Source organism: Lygodium microphyllum, chromosome 1, assembly GCF_053477565.2.
Source record: "Lygodium microphyllum isolate KBCC chromosome 1, Lygodium_microphyllum_v1.1.10, whole genome shotgun sequence".
Taxonomy (NCBI): domain Eukaryota; kingdom Viridiplantae; phylum Streptophyta; class Polypodiopsida; order Schizaeales; family Lygodiaceae; genus Lygodium; species Lygodium microphyllum.
The window spans coordinates 157847025-157862204 of NC_141135.1; the positions used below are offsets into that span (position 1 = coordinate 157847025).

The 15180-nt window shown below is 41.4% G+C and overlaps 1 protein-coding gene across 2 annotated transcripts in view; it reads right to left on the minus strand.

Moving 5' to 3' along the window:
- Positions 1-7467: 7467 nt before the first annotated feature.
- Positions 7468-15180, minus strand: part of LOC148041867 (Methylthiotransferase) — a 39596-nt gene continuing 31883 nt past the window's right edge. The window contains exon 3 of one of the 2 annotated variants that reach the window (XM_087683512.1): positions 7468-8480. In XM_087683512.1, coding sequence (XP_087539638.1) covers positions 7939-8480 — 542 coding nt within the window. In that variant the 3' untranslated portion in view covers positions 7468-7938. The remainder of the gene's footprint in view (positions 8481-15180) is intronic. The other variant, XM_087683504.1, reaches the window with a different exon arrangement.

Consider the following 15180-nt stretch of genomic DNA (forward strand, 5'->3'; position numbering starts at 1 on the left):
TAGACTTAGTTGTATGCAATGTTTAGGTGCATAACAAGGTTGAAATTTGAAGGCCACCCTTAGTGTTCTGTGAAATCTTTCACAATAACAAGTCTTAGGGATGTAACCCTAAAAAATTTAGGACTTGCCACAAGCCTAGCTCATAAGTTTCGCCAGATTTCAATGCCCCTTACAATTCCAAGTTTAATTGACATCGATATGTTCACACTAGAGGTTAAGGGTCAACCCTTAAGGGTCACACTAGCCTCAAACTCTTGAGACTTATGAGGTCTCCAATTATGCACTATTGTAATATTAGTAAAGTGAGTTTTGTTTAGGATAAATTTTAGCCAAGGGTAGGTCTTCCAAGGGTAAAAATATTTTTAAGTGGGACTTCTAGTCTTGAAGATCAAAACTTTAAGTGGTTTTTCTTTTGTGTACCATACAATTATAAAGCCTTCTTCACTAGCATTAAGGGGCATGATTACTTGGGAAGACTTCAATTTTTACACCAACCTATAGTTATTTGATGTATCCAAAAGATGACATGAGTGAGATACTAAAGCAACTCGATCTCATGCGAAGATGGTATGCTGATTGGATGTGAACTCAACGACCTTGATTTAAATATGGTATCCCGTATTTTCAAAAATGAATTTTGAAACTTCACATTAGCCCTCATTTACTTGGTTTGTGTCATAAGCTTCAAAAAAGTGTTTTAATAATCCTATTGTGAAAGACACTTTAATGGACATGAGTACAAGGGAATCTTCAATTGAATGCTTAGTTGAATAAAACTGTATCATAGTTTCCTAATGTCATGCTTTGCAACTGCATTATCTTTTGGCTTCCTTGAGTGCAAACCTTACGACTTGGTATAGGGGGTGCCTAATTTTCCTTATGTCAAGTTGTCCTAAGCATTCGTGACAATCTGCATTTTCTTTATGTCTAGTTATTTTTAAAAAAACTAGTTGGCATGGTGAATTAACACCAACTAATTTTTTGTGAGCAAAGGAAAGTAGATGCTACTTTCCTTTTCTCACAAAAAAGAAATTGGGGTCCCATGATGGCATACTTTCTTGACAAAAAGCAATGTGCTTTGTACATGATGACATGCAAACACCCACCAAACTCGAGAGATAAAAATGTGTGTTTATATCAAGCCATAGCTTCTCATATTTTGGCCATACACATAGATACTAAGTTATTGAGAAAGGGTGAATAAAGAATATTCTTGCAAGCTACATGTTTCACACCTATGATTGTGGTCATGCTCATAGCCACAATCCTGATTAGCTACTATTGCAAGCATGCCTTTTGGTTGATCTCCTTATTTATATAGCACATGTTTTGCATTGGTTGCTACATATTCTACAAATACTAAATTGAATGGCTCATATTGAGATTCTAAATAAATAGATTACAATATCCCAATTTTCTTTGCACTTGATGAGTAGATCAACATAACGAACAACGATTAGCAAAAAGAATACTAAGGAAAATCTCAACAAAAAAGCAAGCTATGCTGAAGACCCTCACATGTTGATGATTGCTACCATCACATGGATCATGTAAAGCTCATCACTCAATACAAAGAAATTTTGTTTTTACTCAAGAAATCTATGTTTTCTTGAACTTATGATGGTTGTAACTATCCTAATGTAGGTGGTCACACATAGACCACATTATCTGAAAAAAGGTCTTGTGGAGTTGGGTAACAATGTTGGAAGAGTGTGGAACCACAAGGGGAGTTAAAGTGGAAGGTGAGGCACATGTTGCATGGGGGAATTAGTTGACAAGGTTGCCTATGTAGCATGCATGCACAAATTTGAACCTTATGGAATCTATAGCAATGAATATACCATCCAAGTTTGCAATAATTTGTCTAGCATTGATTCTCACAAAGTGCTGATTCCCTTTTAAGAGAGGAGCTACAACTAGTAACCATGGAGAGATCTTAACAAAAGCATTGGTTGCATTACTTTTGCTTGCAAGTTTATTGCATGTGTTGTGGAAAATGTGCAACTCATTAGCTCTCTCTCTCTCTCTCTCTCTCTCTCTCTCTCTCTCTCTCTCTCTCTCTCTCTCTCCCCACGTGATAATGATAATTGAATTAAGTAGTAAATATTTACATCAGACCATCAGGTCAGCAAAGAAAAAGCACATACAAATGAAAGTCTACCAAAACTCTAACATAGAATTGTCACTCAAAAAGGACAGTTGGTACGGAGCGAACAATATCCAGTCAGGGAGCAGCAATGTCAAGAAGAACCAAATCAGCTGACACCATAGAGATCTGCCATAACACTAAACCATGAACACGAGCCACATGGTCATGGATGCCCGATAATACTAAATGAAAAATGAAGGCATTCCGAGTACGCCAAATATGCCACAAGGATGTCCATCTAAGCAAATGGAAGAAGCATGAATAATATGAATGCAAAGAGGACGTAGAAGTCATCTTTCCCATAATCCATGAACGAGCCAATATCCGGTGTTGAGTCGTCGAAGACTACACATGGGAAACAAAACTCCAAATTTGTCTAGCAAACAGGGGAGGAGACAAAGAGATGAATCGTTGTTTCGTCACATGTAGTGCAAAATACACAACGACGAATAGAAATCTTGTAGGCATGCAACACATCACATGTTGTGGAAGAACCCCAATATGCAACCTCCACATGAACACTTGATACGAAACCTTAAACTTCCAGAGCTGGATGAATCTTTCTTGCCACTTCTTTTTGCTATCCCGAATATGCCATAATTTATTAGCCTTTTTCGTGACCCATCTCTTGGTCTCCACCATTTGATGATATATCTGGTTAGCTAAGAGAACCTCAAAAGCATGTCTTCTATAGACAACCAAATATCGTGATAACCTTGAGGCACCTAAAAGTGCTAACAAATACGTTGAAAAGAATAAAGACGGGCTTGCCCACGAATGACACCATTGAGGACTATCTGCAACCCCAAACAAGCCATCCAATTAAACTAGTCTCTCTGCAAATCTTTTTTAGACCAATCCAACAACTTGGAGGTAGCCAGCACTTCACCTTATAGTGAATTCTCCTCCTTACAAAAATCAGGAGGGCGCCAAACTACAAAATGTAACATCGCTGCCAAGATGAAATCAAATGAGAAAGGTGAAAAAACTGGGAGACCTTAATAGGTCTTGTGGAATTAAGCATATGCCACTAAGAAGCATGAATAACTATGTTACCATGAGAGATTCCAATCTTTTTTCTATAAAATTTTTTACAATATCTGACCAAGGATGACTCTCTACACATAGTGCCTGCAAAAGAGCTAGCCTTAAAGCTGCCATATGCAAGTTAACATCCAACAAAGCTACTCCCCCCATCCTTTTAGGAGCAGTAATATACTACCACGAAATCCACACTTGGCCCAAAAAATTACATTTCTTTTTCCACAACATAAATTGGATAGGCTGAATCAATTCAAAAAGAGACTTCTTAGTCCAAGGAAGCAATGGCAAGAAAAACGAAATCATATTGATCATGATGCATTGAGCAACTTTAAGTCTCACATGAAGAGGCCAGCCGCCTTGAGATTTCCAGTACATGAACCGATCATGAATACAGTATGACATCCAATCCAGCAATGCACGGGGAGCTACATCCACACCAATAGGATATCCCAAGTGTATGATTATATTTCCCTTCAAAATCACAATTCCATGCCAGTCTAAGACTTGCAAATCATTCTCTATGCAAGAGAGCAGTGTAGATTTCTAAGCATTAATAACACCTTGCTTATCCATCAAACACACTATATTTTCTCGAACGTATTTCTGATGTAATCGAGCAAAAAATTAATGAGATTGATAGTTATTGTCATGTAAAGCTTCTGCTCTGGCTAGTAATTTGTATTTAGCATATTTCTCTTCTTGTAGAGATTGAACTCTGCCTTTCAGCCATTCAGTGCATGTGAGCAAGTCATCAATGGTGTCCCCCGATTGACACAAAGACGAGTGGGCTAACAAAGATTGTGCACACTACAATTCAGCGCGTAAAGAGAGAGCATGCTGAATACCATACTATCGGGATAATGATCATGCATTATCCCTAAAAACAGGCCATGCTTCCATCCCTTCAGATAGGACCGTCGAGCGAAAAGAAGTAATCAATTGTTGAATACATTCCAAAAACTGATTTTGCAACATAAAGGATTGATTGAAACAAAGAGGCAAACGGTCAAGGAGAGCCTTAAAGGCATGAATAGGTATGTGGTTCATCGACTCCAAGACCAAAGGATAGTGGTCTAACAAGACATGCTGTCTCTCCACCCACATATCAATAACTGCAGGAAGAAAAGAATCACTCTGACAAATGTGGATCCTATCTAGTATGGCCCAAGTGTTTGAATGTTAAAGAGAGCAATAAGTATATCCAGCTTGAGAAGGATGCATCCAAGACCACATGTCATGTTTCAAAGACACAGCTACCGAGGCATCCCAAGCCTGTCGCTCAAGACCATCCATGACCGAGTGCTGTAAAGTCATATGATCCACATATACACATGCATTAAAATCACCCATAACAAAGCCTTGAGACGAGCCATGGCAAGGCAATGCAAGTCATCCCAAAAGCTGATGATGTTCGTGAGCAGTAAAAGGAGCATACACCCCCACTAGCCACAAAACCTCTCCCTCATATAGGATTTCCAGAATCATAAATCTGTCGGGATGGTCTTGAGAAACCAAAGATGATTGCAAGGAAGATTTGACAGCCGACATAACTCTAGATTTATGTGGAACACGACCACTAAAAAGACTGAATAATCCTTATATGCATAAGTAGATCCTACCAAAGCATGTTATTTATGCTCCACAGCACAAAAAACATCCCAATTTCCAGCTAACACAACTTTCCACAACTGATACTGCTTATTGCTCGAAGAAACACCTTTAACATTCCATAAAGCATTTCTCATGATAATTCAGAGGCAATTAACTATTGAACCACCACTTTCCCTTTCCCTTTCGTATCAACAGCTTTAGCTACCTAAAATCTATCCATCTCACTTCAGATCACATCTACAAGATCTACTCTCTACAAACTAGTAATCGAAGCACGAGAAGGAAATTGTTATTGCTGAGAACGGAAAACATCTCGAGGAGGCACAAGCCTCCCATATACGTCAAAGCGCAAAGCAGAATCAAAAGCCCTTTTATCATCCGCTCCAATTGCATGAGCACATGAAGATTGAGGTTTCATATAGAAACCCCTACCTCTACATTGAAAATTTTGAGTGATAGGTTGATGAGGTGGGTGAGCAAGAGACGAATGAGACTCTTGTCTAGCATTGCATCTAACCACAGTGACTTAAGAATTATCCTACAGAGGCAAATTTCAACCAACCAACAACGATGCATGCTTAATACCAGTTTGAGAAGCATCCTTCTTTCCATTATGTCCATGCTAGACCAGCAGCACATGATCAGCTTCTAACTGTTGAACCACCTAATAGGGATGATACTATTGCATATCCATGCCAGGATCCATTGAATGCTGCAATACATTAGGGCTTCTATCACATTCTGGAATGAAATGGCCCAATTGGCCACATCTGAAACAGTGTCCAACAAATGTATCCCATTTCAGCCCATAAACCAACGTTTTCAACCGCGGAACCTCAAAACAAACTTTGGTTGAACTTTGGTTGGGTGAGGTTTCCCTGTATCCCAAAGCATGCAAGCTCTATTCCTATTGTGGGAGGCTCTAACCAGGACTCTACCAACACCTCATCAAGGGTTCTCAAAACCAAAGGAAGATGTCTCCAAAGATGTGCAGGAAAATCAACCACCTAGACCTAAATTGGACATGATTGTCTAAGTACCTCCTAAAACTTCGCCATAGGCTTCCATGGGACCATATGTACTAACTGCCCATGAACAAAGGGATACATTGCATGATGTAAGCACGCACTTCCGAGGAACGAAAAATGACTTCAAACAACCCCCTCGATCCATCATAAATCTCTTCAACAAGAGGGGCATGCACTTGCCTTGAAGCATCATCTTGACACGCCTTAGCACTGACAAGCATAGACTGCAACCAAGCATGAATTCTAGTTATCAAAGGAATCCTTCCCGTAAAGTAAAAGATGGCTGCCCTCTCATGGAAAGCAACAAGCTATTGTAAAACCAGATCAGTTCCCATAACAACAATTACATGTTCCCCTTCTGGTAAAGAACTCGCTTTACCCTCGTTGGCATGAGCATAATCCAACATAAGATTGTTGGCAGTGGCTAGCATAAACTGAAAAGACCCATTAGGCTGAGAGCATGAAGTATGAACATTTTGCTAAGGAAAATTCTGGTCATACAAAACCGGTTCTTCAACCAACATTTTACGATGTGTACCCATCTTATCCCCATCCATCAACCGCCCAGAATCTTCAACTGATGAGTCACCATCTGATTCTACCAAATCTTTATTATCCCCATTCCCTATACGCTGGTCAAGAAAGGTCATATCAATACCATTTGACACCTGTAGATTCGCCATAACCAAGCTTAATGCTTATTACAAGCTCTGTTTTCAAACCTTGATAGATTTTCTCAGATCTGAACAAAATCAGTCTCCCTCTACAAGCTCTGCATATGTACTGCACCAATTAAGAGGTTAGACTGAGAATGACTGCACTTTTGCAACATGTGCACCAAGGCCCTGATGATGTGCTTCAAGCAGAAAATCTCTACGCAGGTCGAAGATCAAGTCACAGAGCAGAGCAGGTCGTAGATTGTTCACAAGGCAGGTCCACAACTGGTCGCAGGTGAGCAAGGGCAGATCTCTCAGTGAGTCGCAGAGCAGGGCACCACAAGATTGACTAGATGCAGAGCAAGTCAACACCAATTGGCAGGCACGGGCATGGCATCTCTCTCTCTCTCTCTCTCTCTCTCTCTCTCTCTCTCTCTCTCTCTCTCCACACACACACACACACACACACACACTTACATAAAACTAATTCATAAAAATCTGGATATACAAATAGGCATACATACATATATATCAAAAAAATCCGTCGCATTGCATACATGATTAGCCTCCATTTTCTCGTCAAATTAATTACTAATAATGGTATTCCAGTGGTCCAAAACCTAAGGGCCATGTCCCACCATTAACCCTCTAAAAAACAACTTTTATTGATAGAGGGCGCCTTTATCCTCATAAAAACCTATTTTGGAACTGTATCCCAAATCATACAATATTTTGATAACATAAATTTATGTTATGCCTTCAAGTTTCCATTATTTGGTACCATAGAAATTGGGTTGAGTAGGAATATTGAATAGATATCAATCACATATTATATTACCAAAAAGCTTCTCAATCGGAGTGCATTGAACTGACCTTCTGGAACATTTCCCAGCTGGGTTGAAAAGCAGTGATAAAAATTCTTACGCTATGATCACCCCGGATAACATCACTATGCGGTTAAATAATCTCAAAACAAGTTTAAATCCTTCATGCATTTATGTTTGATTCAGACTAACTATGGTGCTAATGTTAGTATTTCACTCCAGATATAAAAGATTAATGGCTTCTGTCAGGCGCAAGCCTAAACCTCTAGACAATGCCTTCTACAGTTTAAAGTAATTTCACTTGCTAAGATCAGTCATATGCAAAGATTTCTAAAGCTCATTTGCAACAATCAAGGACCTCCTCAAGGTCCTCAAGTGCTTGTTCAATATTGGAAAAATATTGGTTAAAGGATGCAAAACTGGAGTGATTAAAGGGGCACAGAACATGGAGAGTGGTTAGAGGATGCGAGATTGTAGTAAAAACCTCAAGTAGAGTCCATGAATCTTCTGGCCATGAAAGAAATTTGTTAAAATGTGACGCTGTGGTTAAATCTCAATCAGAGTGCATTTGCTCTGACCCTCCGGAACATTGTCCCTACTTGATTGAAAACTAGTAACTAAATTCTTCAACATTTTTTTGAGAAGAAAGTTAAAAGATCTGTACGGAGAAGAGGGTCACCACGTAGGGAAGCTGCACTTGTCCCTGTAATTTGTACTTCAACATAATCACCAGGCTGTGGATACTTGACAAAAGTTGATTCTACCCCTTGGGCACCTTTCTCAGTTGTTTTCCTGTGTGGATCACTCTCATTTCTTGGTAAGCTTGAGCTGGCATATGGAAGTAATTTATTTGGAAAGACAACCTTGTGACCTCTATCGCTGTGCCCAATCCACTCAACTGAGTTTCTTTTGTTTACACCTGTAATCAGGACCAACTGTGTGGTCCCAAGCTGTGATTCAAATCTAGGAATGGTAGTTTGGCGAAACACATTGATCATCTCAGACAATCGTCTTTGTTTAACAGCTTCTGGAACATCATCTTCATAGTTCCTATGAGCATGTGTTTTTTCACGTAGACTGTATGCAAACATGTATGCCATGTCATAACCAACTGCCTCAATCAAACTCAAGGTGTCAGCATGATCATCTTCAGTTTCACCACAAAAACCTGCATTAACATGATTCTGTAAGTAGCAACAAACCTGATTATTTGTAAACTGAAATATGATTTCTTGCAGAAAGTATGCATCAATCTACACCAAGTATTGGGCAGCTTTATGCAGGTGTTGGTTTTCAACAGCTACCTTTTTGTGCTCTCTTTTAACCCACTAAGGTTGGACAAGAGAAGTGCCCATTCCCCCGATTCTAGCCAGCTGAGGTTCCAATCAATTGCAATTGCCAATAGTGGGTTGAGTCTCCTAGTAAAGGGGATGATTACAAGTTGAAGATACACAATACTTTTGAGAGAGTTACATGGTATTGAAGTATTTACTACGTTTGCATCCAGCCATGCTTAATGATATATCAGCCTTGGTTATAGTACAGTAAGGTGCAAAATCAGGTTAGGCCTTGGATGCTTTTCATGTTGTGATTGAACCTGGCCCCTCTTTCATGAGTTTGTTCTCTAATTGATATCCTATGAAAGCCAAAGTGTCATTGCCAGTTGAATTTTCCAATACTGAGTGCCTTAAACGTTGATGAGGCTCTATTCTATGCCTTCATATATCTTGATCCATCCTCATTCATGTGCACCAACTACAGCTACTTTCCAATCTAGGACTGAAGGGTTCTATTGGTGGGTTTGAATGCCTTCTGAAACCTAGATCCATGATTCTTTATGCTATGTAGTGCAAGGGTGAGAATCTTGCCACCTCTTCTATTTGCCAAGTTAGCTTTATTACACTTGAGTGACCACATTATTTATAGTTCCCGGCCCACGATTTTTAAGATCATTCCTTTTGCTTTCTTGTAGAGGTTCTATGTTCTTGTTCTTCGGACAGAGAGAAAGCACACTACAGGTTTTTAATAAGGAGCTTCAGTGATTGGCTTTGGGAGCTTTCTCGTTCGAAGGCCTCCAAACTACTAAGAAAAGTGTTACAGACTACTACAAAGGGAGCCTACAAGACTTGTAAATATGTGGACTACCTTGATTATGGGGTTGCTTTTGGAGATGGTGTTTCCAACTGCTTCACCTTGGTAAGGGTACTTTGCCAGATTCACCATATATATGTTTAGTACCCTTGTTAGAAGAGGATGCCTAAGACTTACAACACAAGTCTATTACTTATGCATGCCCACATGACAACTAAAACTGGTAATGTTCATTTTGTACACTCAACATTTGCTTAAGTGCAAAAAAACTACCCTATTGAGAAAGCCCAATGGATGACAGCCAAAGGAGTCAAGCCTATGCTTCCATTGCTATAATTTGAGCATACGAGAGTAGTGTATTTTTTGTATTGTCACCATGATGAGTGGGATTCTTAAAATCCCAAATATAAAGGGATTCTGATACCATGGATAATGTTGCAGAGAGTTTCACCTTTCTTCTTGAGCAGCAGCAAAAGATGCAAACATGTAACACCTTACAATAGACATAGTATTACCACTCATTGACCATGATAATCAATGTGTACAATTTGTGGTTGTAAAGCATGTTGTATATGCATTGCTCCTCTAGAAATAACATCAGTATGTGCAAACACCCTACCTAAGCATAAAATGAAGATCAAGCTGATTGGTGTGCCAATATAAACAAGGCCATCTACCTTGTATTGTGTGTACTCTTTTCCTGCTTATCAAGAAACGCACCCTTCAGTTTTTCTCTTCCTTTGAGTCTCACAGTTTTCTAATGTTTGGACACTCTTTATTCCAAGAAATCATTACCAGAGCATGCCTAATTATAGACATACCATCTTCTTCATCTTATTCACCTTCAATGCACCAACCAGGAATTTCCAAAAACCTTGTCAGCAGCTGATAATATAACTGTCAGAGTGCAGCGATGCAGAAGCGTAGGACAAAGACTGAGAGAGAGTGAACACAGAGAGAAGAGAGAGAGAGAGAGAGAAAAGGAGACAGTGTAAACACAGAAAATCTGCGGTGTAGTATGCTGTATAAGAGTGCAGAAATACACAAGGGGGCAGAGGAAATATCTGCATATGTCTTCGACTTGATGACCTCGATCTCCATCAGCCCAAGCACAGTCTATCTCAGCCAACAGATCTCAAGATCAGAATCTGAAATCACTGAATAATATGCCAACAATGTGCTGGAGGACTGCTATATAAAGCAGAAATAAAAGACATAAAATAAACAGGTCAGCTGCATTCAATGCAGCCGACTGCAATAAAATAATGCCTAAAAAACTGTCCGACTGCACTGCAGGCTGCAACGTGGCACCTGCGCAGTTTGCTGATGTGGCACTGTACTTTGTTTGCTGTCCGACTCCTAACATGTCCTCTACTGACCGACTGTCCAAGAAATGACACTGTCTAACACCCCCTCTTAGATCCTAGACAGGTCAAAAGACTGAGGGATCTGGAATGCTGCCGAAAAAGAGCTTGGGGAAGCGCCTTCGTAAACAAATCTGCAAGATTATCCTCCGTCCTGCAATACTCCACATCAATGGTCCCATCCAGAAGCTTCTCCCGAATGAAGTGATACTAGATCTCAATGTGCTTCGTCCGAGCATGGAATACAGGATTCTGTACCAAGGCAATGCAACTCTCATTGTCGCACCGCAGAAGAGTAGGACGAGTCTGGGGGCAGCCAAGCTCCTCCAACAATCTCTGAAGCCACACAACCTCACATGTGGTGGAAGACGCAACACGATACTCTGCCTCAGTAGAAGAAAGGGCTACCGTGGGTGAAACCAGCCTTCCTTCTCAAATAGGGTGGTTTAATCTGATTAAGCACTTAATTACAGCAATTAGCAAATGAACATAAACTGAAATGCTCACTTTACCTTCATAAACTTGGACAGTGGACACCCTGTTGGCCCCAAAACTGGCGCCCCTTTCGGTATTTCTTTAATTTCAATTGCTGATGGATAAATTACAAGCCGAGATTTCACAATCTCCTTGGCTGATTCAAAAGCCCCTTGCTGTTCCAATAATTAGCAAAGCATTCAGGCAAATTGCCCCTTGATTTTCACCCAGGACTTACTCTAATGGAACCCCAATTGTGTAAGAGTGCGCAACGGAAGAAGAAACATGAACACAGAGGGAGAGAGAGAGAGAAAGAAAGCAAAAAATGAAGGAAGAAAATCTGCACTAACTGTAATGAATGCTGAATACAAAACTGTGGATTGATCAGTCCCTGCACATAGCCCGAAGCATCAGTGAGGGACTAGATCAGGCTGATGATGACGAAAGCACCTAAGACGGAGGAAGATGACGGAGTCGGAGTGTGCACCTACCAAAGAAGAAGGGAAGATGATAATACAACTAACTGCCAAGTGGGAAATGGCTATAAATAGCCAAAAAACCCAAAAACTGGCCGACCTGAAATTTGAGGCCATAAATATGTCCGACCAGCATTTAATGCTAGTAAAAATGCCAAGAATGCTCAAAAAAATCTCCGAAAGGGTGGACAATGTCCGGCAAGTGAGGCAGGCTGAAGAATGCAGAAACTGCCTCGGGAAATGCATATAAAATCCCGTCTGGAGGAGAAAATGCACTGAAATGCAATAAATTGAGTGCTCTAGAATGAGCTACCTCCTCCGTCAAAACAAGTAATAGACAAGTCAGAGCTCCTAAAGTCCTCGTCTGACTCAGATTGAGGCTCCTAGGCAGGAGATGACAAGGCATGACAAACATGACTGCCAACAAACTGATCAAATGCTGCCCCAAATTCACAATAGATGGGCTGGCATTTGAAATCCTCACAATTCCACGAATTTCCAGTGCTGATTTCAGTGTACAATGCCTTTCACTGATGGCACGGGTCCCAAGGTGGCTACTAAACCCTAATTACTACTGTAATTTAGGGTTTACAGTAGTAAACTCTCTGTTGTCCACCAAATTTGGTTGTACTCTGCTACCCATGGCTGAAAATTGCTGAGAATACTTGAGCATAGACTGGAGGAGATGAGAGAATGCTGTAGAAAGAGAGAAAATCAGCTGAAATGTATCTTCTAATTCGTAGCTCTGATGGCAAATCTGATGGCACCAACAACTTCAAAAGGGGGGTAAAACACCAGCTCAGCTAGCGAACCCTCCTCTCCTACCGCCGACTCTCTTGAGGCGGAAGAGAAAACCTGCTGCTCCCTGTCCTGTCGTAACGCACGATCAGTTGTCGTCGCCTCTCAAAGCCAAATCTGATCACCTTCTCTCCCTCCACCAAGCTCTGAATGGCTGCCATTCAGCTTCCACCACCCTCCAACAGCCTTCTCCCTAGTTGCATGGGAAATTTTTGCCAAGTGGCAACCTTCCTAACGCATTTTCAGTCATTAAATTATTTTTTCAAAATTAATTAATTCTGAAAATTAATTTCAGCCATTTTGACTCTACCCAAAATTAAACATGCCCATCTGGAATGAAATTGGTTGGGCCATTTGCAACTTGGAGTGGTTCCCAACCTCTGTTGACCCTTAGACTAGCATTAATTAATTAATTGATGCTAGTCCCTAGTGTCACCACTGACACTTAATGGCCAAACAATTGTCCTAGGGTCCAACCTGGCACCAACTGACCACCAAAACCCAGTTGGCATAACTTAACACAACTTTTGTCTTTAACACCCACTGCATCCTCGGGGTCCTTGGCCCGTTCCCATGAAATAACTGCCATGTGCACCACATGTGCTAAACAACCTTGCATATTTGATTAGTAACTTAATCGAATGTTACTAGCAAGATTAAATCATCTCAAAATTTCACGTCCCCGTGACAGTGGGTTGCTTCTTGCTACTCCAAGAGATAACACCTGTACCGAAGATAAAACAGTAGCCTATAGTAGACCGTCGATGGTCCACATTGCCAGTCCACATCGGTGGTCCACCTGTACCGAAGATAAGTCAAAGGTCCCCCTCAGATACTGAAGAATCCTTAGGGCAGCTTGTCAATGCACCTGTTTGGGTTCCGTCATGAACTCGGCCAAAAGACCCATAGCAAAACAAAGATCAACACGAGTGTTGAGAAGCCAAATCAAGGATCCAATCAACTGACGGTAGCGTGAAGCATCCATCAAGGGAGAATCTGAGTGTGAAGTGGCCTTCCAATTCAGATCCATAGGAGTAGTAATGTCTCCATCTCAAAAGTCACCAAGAGCTCCTGAATCTACCTCTGCTGAGGAGATGAAAATCCCCCTCTGAGACTGATAAATCTCGTAACCCAAGAAGAAATTAAGAAGCCCCAAATCCGTCATCTCGAATGCCTGATGTAAAGCTATCGTGGTCTCTCAGACCTTCTGTGCATGATCCCCTGTCAAAATCAAATCATCAATATATAACACGAACAACACACGACCAAGCTCGGAAGTGTACACATAAAGCTGCAGATCAGCCTTGGAGTGCCGATATCCCAACTTCGACTGAAGAAACAAGTCAATCTTCTCATTCCATGCACGCGGAGCCTGCTTAAGGCTATACAACGCCTTCTTCAACCTGTAAACTTTCCCATTCGAGGATCCAAAGCCAGGAGGCTGCTCAACATAGATCTCCTCCTGCAAGTCACCATTCAGAAAGGCTGACTTCACATCCAACTGATAAATAGGTCATCTTCTATGGCCAGCCAAGGCAAGAACAGCTCGAATAGTCGCCATACGAGCAATGGGGGCAAAAGTATTGTGGAAATCAATGCCTGGGAGTTGAGTAAAACCTTTAGCAACAAGGCAAGCCTTGTGCTTGTCCAAAGAACCATCGCTAAGGTACTTGGTCTTAAAGACCCACTTGACACCAATTACCTTCTTGTGAGAGGGATGAGGCACAAGAGACCAAGTGTCATTCCTCTCAATAGCCTCCAACTCAGCTTCCATGGCCTTCCGCCAATGATCAGACTGCAAAGCCTCCTTCATTGAAGTGGGCTTTCGATCTTGCATAACACGGGTCAACAAACAATAGTTGGAGCAAACAAGTTCCGAAGAATGTGTATGATTCCTCCGTGACCTCCGTGGTCCATCCTACGGTTTCCACTCCTCAGGGACCCCCTCAATCCCTGAATCTTGAAGGGTGTCACGAGCCCAACGAGAAGAAGGATGAACCTCTCCTCGTCGCTCTCTATTTGCTGAAGACTCAGGAACATCCACCAGCGAAAGCTCCTCAAGGGTGGCCGATAAAAGAGAAGACTCTGAATCCAAAGAAGAATCTCCATTAAGAGACTCTAGCTCCGAAGGAACTATCTCGGGAGCCCAACTCTCCCCTGGATCTCCAAGGACGGGGAGCTCCTCACCCCCCTCTCTGGCCGGTACTTCCACGAACCGCACATCTCGGCTCGTGTAGGCATCTCGTTTAACAAGATCAAACAAACGATAACCTTGGGATTGGAAGCTATAGCCAACAAAAACTTGTCATCGGGAAGCCGCCTCGAACTTATCACGTTGCGTCTTTGGAATGTGAATATAAGCATCACATCCAAAGATCCTAAAATAAGAGACATCACCTTAGACCCAAAGTAAGCCTCAAAAGGTGTCATCCTGTCAACGGCTGAATTGGGAGATTGATTAAGGATGTGAACTGCGGTAGCCACTACCTCAGCCCACAAAAACTGAGATGTCTGTTGGTGCTCCATCATGGGGCGTGCCATCTCGATCACACTTCGGTTCTTCCGCTCCAAAATGCCATTCTCCTGGGGAGTGTTGGTGTGTATCAAACTCCTGGTGAATGCCCCTATCTGCACAAAACCGAGCAAACTCATTAGACATAAATTC